The sequence below is a fragment of the Etheostoma spectabile genome, chromosome 17 (genome assembly GCF_008692095.1).
Source record: "Etheostoma spectabile isolate EspeVRDwgs_2016 chromosome 17, UIUC_Espe_1.0, whole genome shotgun sequence".
In the NCBI taxonomy this organism is placed as follows: Eukaryota; Metazoa; Chordata; class Actinopteri; order Perciformes; family Percidae; genus Etheostoma; species Etheostoma spectabile.
Window position 1 is genome coordinate 7,654,705 of NC_045749.1, and position 10,453 is coordinate 7,665,157.

The 10,453-nt window shown below is 40.5% G+C and overlaps 1 protein-coding gene across 1 annotated transcript in view; it reads left to right on the forward strand.

Moving 5' to 3' along the window:
* wapla (WAPL cohesin release factor a) overlaps nt 1-10,453 on the forward strand; it is a 19,065-nt gene that overhangs the window by 2,213 nt on the left and 6,399 nt on the right. Inside the window, exons 3-11 of the mRNA XM_032540944.1 lie at nt 93-807; nt 3,116-3,423; nt 4,064-4,194; nt 4,954-5,049; nt 5,606-5,767; nt 7,744-7,880; nt 8,575-8,686; nt 9,579-9,809; nt 9,970-10,081. Coding sequence (XP_032396835.1) covers nt 93-807; nt 3,116-3,423; nt 4,064-4,194; nt 4,954-5,049; nt 5,606-5,767; nt 7,744-7,880; nt 8,575-8,686; nt 9,579-9,809; nt 9,970-10,081 — 2,004 coding nt within the window. The remainder of the gene's footprint in view (nt 1-92; nt 808-3,115; nt 3,424-4,063; nt 4,195-4,953; nt 5,050-5,605; nt 5,768-7,743; nt 7,881-8,574; nt 8,687-9,578; nt 9,810-9,969; nt 10,082-10,453) is intronic.

Genomic DNA, 10,453 nt, shown 5'->3' on the forward strand with positions numbered 1-10,453 from the left:
ATCTACACTTGTTTGATTGGGGCTTGCTATCCATTTTGTTGCAATGTCTGTGTTTTCATATAACCATCTGTTATTGTCTTCTCCATTTACAGCCAAGCAAACATCTGAAGAGAGGGTTGTTAAAAATAATCAAACCTGGTTCAAAAATACATCAGATAGCAACCAGAAACCTGCATGCAAGGCCCCTTTGTCAGACACAGTCCTCTCTAATGATCAGAACCTCTCAGCGCCCAAGATGCCTGTCTCCTCCTCTCCAAATATAGTCACCTCCCTTAAACTTTTCACTGATGCACCAGGTGGTAGCAGAGACTTCCAAACCTCTTCCTGTTGTGACGAACTGCCTTTAGAAGAAATCAAAGGTGCTGAGCTGGAGCCTCCCTCAGAGCCTCCACCAGAACCAGTGGACAACATCCCCCCTTCCCCATTTACCCTAAGAGCCTCAAACTGCAAGAAATACCAGCGACCCACCAGGCCAAGCAAAACATCCTCTGAACCAGTGGAAAACAACAGCAACAAGCCCACTGAAACAGCGAGTGCCCAAGATAAGCCCAACAGTGTCCTTTCTGCTAGCGCAAGTAGTACGGCTGCCAATGCTAAAACGGCAGCCAAGCCCGTAGGCCGGGGCGGCGGGAGGGTACGGGACTACACGGTTCTGCACCCTTCCTGTCTGTCGGTGTGCAATGTCACCATCCAGGACTCAATTGAGCGAGGCATTGATGAACTGGTCACCCCAGCTGTCCCTGCTGACCTTGGAGATGCAGGCCAGATGAAGAAGAAATCAGACGCTCCTCCCCCCAAACCTACCAGGTGAGTCATTGGCATGTCTTAACAATCTTTCTTGATTTTTGGGGATATGGACTAAACATCCCAATTTTCTTAGTGTAACAAAATTGACTAGTTAGTTAAGTAATTTGTGATATGTGTCAGCTTCCATAAATTGTGAGTCATTCAGGATTTTGTAGTATTGACATTAATAGTACCTTGTATTCAAAGTAAAATGAGTCAGACACTAATAATGAACATCCCTTTTGTGTTGCACTTCATTGTGCACTTATTCACACACACTTTATAACAATAGGGCTTTGAAATCCTATCTTCAACGTCACTGGTTCCACAATTAGGATTTGAGTTTTATGAAATATAATTTGTTCAGCCCCTGAGGAGCAAAATACACACTATTATAGTTAAAGACCTTAATATTGATGTCTCAAGAGGTATAATCACTTGCTACAAAGCCTATATTCTACAGGTTTATCATGTATGCTGATAGTTTGACATACAGTATCTGTACACAATGTTTTTGTTGTGTGGATCAGTTTGAAATATTGCAGAACAACAGAATTGCAGAGGATAGCACAAAAATGTTCTATACATCTAGATGGATGTTAATATCACTCATTGCATACATTACCCATCATGACTGAATTGACTTAAATTATTAGGGGTCCAAGCCCGAGGATGCGTGCACCGCAGTAATCGCAAGGCGATTTCGCAAGAATTATTCTTATTTTTCTTCTCCACATAAAACTGGTGCTGCAGCCTAAACCGTACATGGTGGCGACGCGCCATTTTCACTTCTGGTCCGAAAGTCCGCAAAGACCTCAGCCAAAAAAATTGACCCACTTCCGACACTAGGTGGCGCTATACCAGAAAACACGCGTTTGGCCCTATAACTCCCAAACCGTACATCGGATAGTAAAAAAACTTACATCCACGCGTTCCCTGAATCCAAATGAATCTTGTGATATAGGCCACGCCCATTTCCGCCTAGACTTTTATGCGTGAAAAATCGCGATATATGGAAAACCAACTTTTTCGAACTCCTAGACCGTTCAATGGATCTGCACGAAACTTGGCACATAGCATCTCCAGACTGACTGGGCAATAAGTTCAATAAAGATTATTTATATAATAAGAATTGCGCGTATTACGCGCAAACAAATTTGTGTAGCTAACTACGAGAACATTGACTTTGCCATATCTCGGCCAAGATAAATACTATCAAAACCAAACTTTAGAACATGGCTAAGTTTGACCCTCTGAGGCTTTAAACCAAATGTCAAGAACATTGGCCACTAGGGGGCGCTAAAAATACAAGAAGTTTATATCTCATGAACCGCTCATCCCAATTTTACAAAATTTGATGGATACCATCTAGGCCCACTCCTGAGGTGGTCCTTACAGTGGGGTACTGATTGGTTCAAATGGGCGTGGCCTATGACCAATGTTTGGATCAACCACTTACATTGTGTGTAATTAACAGGACGGATGTACAATGGGTACCAAACTTTAGAGTATTCATTGGTATGACCCTCCAAGGTGGTAAAACAAATTTCACGCAAATTGCCCACTAGGTGGCGCTACAATGACGTCAAACGTGTTTTTGCCTACATTATTCATCATGTTTTTCATGAACAGACTTTGCCATATATCGGCCAAAATTCGTGGTATCGACACCAAACTTAGGGTGATTGTTTGGCATGCTGCTCCGAGGCTTCATACCAAATTTGGTAATGATGGGCCATTAGGGGGCGCTATAATCAACGTTTGTTGGTTTTGTTGACAAAGTCATTGCATTTAAATGGGAAATTTGCAAATGCAATATCTCTGCCACAGTAAATGCTATCAAAACCAGTCCAGTAATGATTGTTTAACCCACCGCCCGGAGGCTCTCCGCCAGATTTGGTTAAGACATGCCCTTAGCGGGCGCTATACTCAACATAGAACATTTCCCCGGGTCGCTGGGGACAACTGGCGCGGGGAGGCTTGGACCCCGTTGAAACTGCGTGCAGTTCTAGTATTTTAAGTATTTTCAATTTGACTGTCTGTCCGCTCTTTGGAAACACTTCCATTTGTGTATGTGGTCTATTGTTATAATATGCATTATGTTTGAGTGGTTACATTGTGGTGTCTTCACAACACTAAGACATTTTATCTTCATTGAGTTATACACAAATGTGGACCCCTACTTTTTTTTTTTTTGTTCAGCTTCAATGGCTTCTTTTTATTTTTTGTTTTGCTCTGTCCTGCTTCAGTTTCCCTCTCTTCCCCCCATCCTCAGTAAAAAAGCAATACAAACAAACATGAAACAAGTCCTCTCACTGTATCTTCCCAGGTTTAGACCCACCCAGACAAAGACCAAGAAAACCAAGACTGAGACCAAGCTAGAGTTTTTTGGCTTTGAAGACAAAGAGGACCAGGGGGGTGAGGAGGGTCCAGAAGGTGGCATGGCAGGAAAGAGTAGCTACAAGATCAAGTACTTTGGTTTTGATGACCTGAGCGAGAGTGACAGCGATGAGGAGAGCTCTCAGACCAAAGAGAAAAAGGCCAAGAAAGCGGCTGCAGCCTTAGCTGCCCTGAGCTCTGCTGTGGACAGCCCTCATACCAGTGACTCTCAGGACAGCCAGGCCAGCAGCAATACAGGTGAGCAGATCCTTAATTTATAGATACATGGTCTTTGAATCACTTTTAATTGGTCTCACTTTGACCTTCTTGAAAAGCCCTGTGAAGGAGGGTCTGGCAAGACCTGGGGGGGATGTGTTGTGGTTTATTGGCATTTCTTTAAACCAATCACAACCATCTTGGTCAGCGCTAAGTGCCGGACAGAGTCATGTTGCCGCTGCAAAATAGCCTCGGTTTTGGTGGAACGTTCAGGTTGTTTTAGTCGTGCAACAGAATACTCAGATTGGACAAATAGTCTAGCTAGCTGTCTGGATCTACCCTGCAGAGATCTAAGGAGCAGTTAACCATAGATCTCATAAATCCACCGGAGTTTAAACATACAACACAAATACAGCCAAAGGTAACGGACATCAGGCCCAAATGAGGGACGTTCGGTAGAATTTCCGGCGGCACCTGAGCAATCCCGGAAGTGAAATGTTGTGGATATAGACTACTTTTAATTAACCTCTATGCAGTTTGGGTGATATTGGGATTAAGATATTTGTAGCCTGAAGAGAAACTTCTAAAACATGCACTTTTCCCCAAAAACTTAAATAATTGATAAAGCAGCAGTCCATTCATACTTTGTTTCTCGTCATTAACAATCTGGTTTCTCCAACAGATGCTTTTGACTTTTCCGATGACTCCAGTCCTGGCGTCGCTGAGGGGCAGAAAGGACGTTCAGAGAAGTTAAGTGACAAATCCAAGGACATTGGCAGTGGACTAAAAAAGATATTCAGTGGACCCAAAAAGGTATATGAGCATGTTAGAAATATCTGTCTTTTTCTGCCTACTTGTACTCAAAAGTAACTTTGTCATCTAACCTGCTGTCATGACTTTCCTCCTGGCCAGGGTCTGACATTGTTTGGCTTTGGATAAGCATTTCTTTTAATGTTATATATGTTTAAATTACATTTACATGACAGAATATCCACATTGTCTAAAAATAGACTGATAAAATATGAGCTCATGGCTCATCTGCCATATAAGAATAAACTTTGATTTTTTCTCTAAGGCCCATATTTGCTCTGCTTATCTAGATCATGTTTTGCAGTAGCTTTGGGATATTTGCGGTCTGTCTTCCTAATTCATTTTGTTTACCGCTTCTACATCATCGACAAAAATCTATTCACCGTGTTGTCTTTGCAATACATAATTGAGTCGCACAATCTGTCATTTTTAGGAAATGTTTTGGGACTGTTTGCTCTATTCCGAGGCTGCTGTTGTCTCAGTCCATTGTCCTGATTACTGCATGCAGTGTTTGTGTGTTGAGTTGTGCTGATGCACAACAACAACTTAAGCTTTGGGCTAGAATGGTTAACGGAGATTAACATGAAAGTGTTTCCACATCGTCTTTGTTCATGTATGGGTGGCAATGCTTATGGTGCTTAGAGCTTTACTTGTCAGAACATTTCCATCACTAAATGAATGGATGACATGTACATTGTCCACCTATATCAGGTGTTATGCTTTGTCTGTTTTGATAAATAACCAATTCTTACTGGATTCCAGTCTCCTGCTAAAGCTGTGTACAACGCTCGCCACTGGAATCAGCCTGAGCCTGAAGAGATCCCTGTGCCTCCACTTTCTCGATCTCAAACTGCTCCGGTAAGAAATCGCTCTCTGACTGGTTATTGGTATTGAGTTTAGCTATTACTTTAGTGTGCGAAAAGGGTACATTTGTGATGTTTAAAGTTCTCATTTGAAGCAGTTAAATGAATTCATTTTGACACACATTTGGGAACAAAATTACACGGTATTATGTTAAACAAATAAGAATAACTAATAGCATTTATTTACAGAATTTCCCATTCCCTACTGTCCACAACCCAGGATATTGTTTATTGGTCTCTTAGTAGTCAACAGTTAATTGCTCTAATCAGTCTCTTTCTGTTCACAGACAATTGAACCTGGGTTTATGTGTATATTGTTGAATTTGCCCCGTGGAAATACATGTTGGTTCATAGACAATCTAAGCTGGCAACTGAGATTTATTTCAAGTAGTTTTTAACTAAGCACTAACTCATCTGACATCTGTTAACACTTATTAAAGACTTGTGTGCTTAACAGACTATTCAGCTATGGTAAATCTTGCGGACATGTCGTTAAACAGATTTTGTTACTTTGGTATGAGCCCCATTTCTCCGCCTCTTTTCTTCCTCAGGCGGTTTTATCGTGCAGCAGCAAGGACAGCAACTCCCATAAAGATGATGGCTTGTTCAAAGCCCCCCCACCACCGCCCAAAGTCATTAAGTCAGAGACTCTCCCCACGCGACTCAACCAGGATATTGTCACTACGCTCAAATGCAGGAAGGAGCACAAGGAGGTGAGCCCGCAGCACACTGAGATTTTTTTAGACATCGGCTGAGGCCTTTCGCAGCGTAATGCTTATTTGTGTTCAGTTTTTACTACATTTGTTGTATGTAGCTAGGAATTTAATTCTAAGTTTAATTTAAAAGCTCAAAAGCAGCACAACTCATTTCACGTATGTAAAGAGTATTTGGGAGACCTTGATCAATTACACAGAAGCATTTAATGCACACTCAATTGAGGAGAAATTAGGATCACACAGTACAATTTGGGTGCCATCCCATCTTCCTGTCTTCCTGTAAGTGCATTTAAACTCATGCTGGATGTGTTAACACAAAGATATTGCGGATGCCGTAAACATACTCAACCCTCTCTCTCGGAAGTATGCTACAATGTGTTAGGCCCCTTTAATCTCTTTTCAACAAACTCTAAAAGGAGACAGTCCTGAAACGAAACATTCCCTTATCATGCAGCTGCCTACTTTCCCTGAATCTGCATAGACACAAACATATTTATTCATATGCATGGCTTAGTTATTAGAGACTGACCTTATACTCTCGTGCCCTGACCTGTGATCGATGAATGACCTGATGTTGTCCAAGCTTATTTTTGTCTCATGTTACCAAAACATGGTGTTTCTGGAAATTCCACCATATCTCTCTCTTACATACTCAGCCAAGCGGCTTTTACCTATTTGATGCAGGTTATACAGTACAAGAATAGCATTGATTTGATGCATGTAAAGCTCACTGTATGAGCCCCTTTGTAGATTTGATGTAGCAATGATGACTGTAGCTGGTTTAATTTAAACTGCCCTACAGTGCACACACATAGCATGACTGTTGATAGTGGCCCTATTTTAACGATCTAAGTGCACGGTGTGAAGTGCTTCGCGCAGCTGTGTTTAGTGCGCGTCCAAATCCAATTTTGCTAGTTTGACGGCGGAAAGAAGGGTCCGTGCGTCGGGCGCATTGTTCAAAAGGGTTGTACTTTGTGGGTTAATTAATAATAATTGTGTTTTGGGCGTAACATGCAATAAGCCAATCAGAGTGTCATCTCCCATTCTCTTTAAATGCCAGGCGCGTTTGTACCTTGGACCATTGCTATTATGATGGCGAATTTGCTGAGCAGGAATGAAAGAAGAAGCTGATCTGCGCGTGCGTGAAGTGAAAGCGCGCCAGCAGTTCATATCATACTACTATTTCTGATAGCATAATTTCATTTTCAAGAATAGATAGAGACCACTGAAGTTATATCAAAGTTCATTTTTACTTGTGAACACAAGGAGACAGTTTCCACACTACAGAATAGTACAGACAATGCCCATCTAGAAGCTCTCTACAGCCACTTATTTATACAAAGTGGATGTTACTATAAAGTCATAACAAAGTTGATCTCAGTTTATCTCATTCGGTCTGGGAATCTCCTCTGCCTGCTCTGCCCCCAGAAACATCCTGTGCCTTTCACAAGGACAGACGACTGCTCTATGGTTATCTTGTTTAGAGTGATTGGTATAATATGGTATTCTTATGCAAACAGTTTTAATAATAATCAGAGAAAAAGTATGTATGTAATCTTTCATACAATTTCACATTTTAATATTTTCATTTTGAATCTTTTGCATGTTTGCGCTGTTCACAAGTCTAGGCACATTTTAATAATGCACTGTTAAAATAACAATGAAATGCAGCACTATGGACTTTAGACAAGACCTGAAGACACCACCCTGTAAGACCAGCACGCCCATGGGCACAAAGATGGGCACATTTGCTATTTAAACAATGTGTGCGCTGGACACAGGCCCTAACTCCACAGGCTGAGCTATTATTGATGATGGGTATTAGCACAGTCAGCTTTTGCTGGTAATGAAACCAATAGTGGGGACTTTAACAATAAGAGCAGTTCTATCACTGTTTGTGCAAGTTGATTGTGACTCTGGGCAGATGCACCTGTACAAATTACCTGTCATTAACCCCATTCCCCTTCCACCAGCTGTACACGGTGGTGCAGCATGTGAAGCACTTCAATGACGTGGTGGAGTTTGGAGAGAATCAAGAGTTCACAGATGATTTTGAGTACCTGGAGACAGGGCTGAAGAGCAGTCAGCCACTCAACACAAGATGCCTTAGGTAAGTTGAATAAACACTTAGTGCTGCCTTTTCTGTGCAGTTCTACAGAGGAGATTTTAGAGGAAATTTTGATGCTCTGACATTTATTTTCTAGTGGCATCCTGATGGTACTGATTTGTATGGGTACCAAGTACCTCACTAAGTTGATGATTGAATGGTACAAGCACCTGTCACCTAACATTTACCTAGTATTAGCCTAGCCTATTCATAAAGCAATTACAGGAACAGCTGCTTTATTTGATCAAAGCTTTTGAAGTTTGATTCTTAAATCAAAATTGTTAAATATTCTAACCAAGAGCAGCTGAAGGTAGCAATACAAATTAAATATGTTTTAAAATATTAAATATGTTTTTTTATTCAAATCCCTTGTTCACATGCAATATACATTGTTTTTGCACTTCTTAATGACAAATCATCCACTACATTCATCCACGCTTTTTTATTTGAAAGTTTTTTTTTTTTTTTTTTTTTTTTAAATAACACAAAAATATTAAGCCCTATTGAGGTAGTATGTGTACCTATATTTAGCTTTGCACTCTGTCCTCCACATTTCTACCATGTTGGGGTAATGTGTTGAGATTAAGCTCATTTTTCTGTAGTCTGATAAAGCACACAGCTACATTTATTGTGAAAAAGAAACCCACTCACGAAAGACCACCGTGAATGTGTTTCTGTTCCTCTCTCCCTGCTGCAGTATAATCAGCCTGGCCACACGCTGTGCCATGCCTGGTTTCAGGATGCACCTGCGGGCCAGAGGGAAAGTGGCGCAGGTCTTCAAAATGCTCAGTGATGCTCCACAACACTCGGTCAGTAAAACTCTTTTTCTGTCAATTTTATGTTGTCATATCTCTCAAAACATTTTTTAACTAGTGACTGGAGATGTTTTACCACTTTTCCACTTTTAAATAATTGCTGCTTTAGTTGTTGACTTAGTACTTTGTAAATATGTACACTTAAGTTTCCATTCCAAACTTTGTAATTATTGTTTTATTAGAGTTTGAACCATGAACCGTAGCTGCTGCTTGTGTCAGGGTTAGACAAGAAATAGACAGACTCATCTGATTCAACAAGTACAAATCAGAAACTAATGCCCAAGTTTGTCAATGCCATTTTTAATGTAGTTGTTTTCTTTTAGTTGTATCTTAAAAATGCAAGTCCTTGTCTCATATGTTCACTGTATTAATGTATTGCTCAATGTATGTCTCTTTTTTTTTCTGGCGTGCATTGTCTGTCTGTACTGTCAAGATTGTTGTTAAATTGTCTCAAGCCTTAAGCAACAGTTTAGAGCAGCTTTACAGTATGAAAATGTGACATTTAAACTGAAGAGAGTGAAGTTTGTTTTAGTATCTTGAACACCTCTGCAATATTTGCTAATGAACATTAGCAAATACATAATTAACAACGTTAAATGTCTACACACTGCAGCTATTTAAAATTCAGAACTTATTAAATTCAGTAGACTCAGGTTTTCAATACAGTTTCAGTTATCCTTGAAGTGTGACCTTTTTTTTAGTGTGCTGTATTTCTCCACACTTAAGACTTTTCACAGACGCAAATACATGTGTTTGAAGCTACGTTTCCTAATTTAGAGAATGCTGGACAGGTTTCAGGTTTTTCCAGATGGTCCAGCCAGGGTGTTTAAATCGTTTGTATGCTCAGCACCACTTTTGTAATAGCCGTTCTCTGCTGTTCTATCAGAACCTTGGTCTGTGCACGGCTGCTCTGATGTACATTCTGAGTCGGGATCGTCTTAACATGGATCTAGACAGGGCCTGTCTGGAGCTTATGATCAAGCTGCTAGAACTGGACCAGGACTACTCAGCTCACCAGGATCAACTCACTGCAAAGGAGGTGGAAAAAGTCAAGGAGAAGATCAGGAAGCTGTGCGAGACTGTGCACAACAAGCACCTTGACTTGGAAAACATCACGGTGTGTTATCAAATAGCTATAAATAGCTATTAGTTATTAAAATGGGCTCATGTCCTCCTTACACTGTCAGATGTCTAGCTTTCCCAGTAGGACAAATGTGTTATGCCAAATAAAAGTGTATGCTGGTAATTTTTGAGTTGACATTGTTTTTTCTGTGTAGACCGGCCACCTTGCCATGGAGACATTGCTCTCTCTAACCTCCAAGAGAGCGGGAGATTGGTTCAAAGAAGAACTGCGACTACTGGGCGGTTTGGACCATATTGTAGACAAAGGTAAGTGTGTAAGATGAATTGTATAGTACATAGGTGAGCAGTTTGCAAGTCTCTACTTGTCTGTGTATAAGGTTTGCTTTCCAAGTTCAAGCAGGGCTCCAGACTAACTTTGTGCCTTGTTTGTACTGGTGCGCCTAACTTTTTTTATTTAAAAGGTGCACCCAAATTTTTCCTTGAATCACTGTTCACGCCACAATTTCAAGGTAACCTTTTTATCATGCTCCATATATATAGTCATATATATGTAAATGATTTTAAACAAGAATAAGGTGTAGGTAAATACTTTATTTCAGGCACAATTATGCTTTATATAAAAATACTTAAAAAAATAAAATGTTTAAAGTGCACACTGAGCTGCCAAACTAAAACATT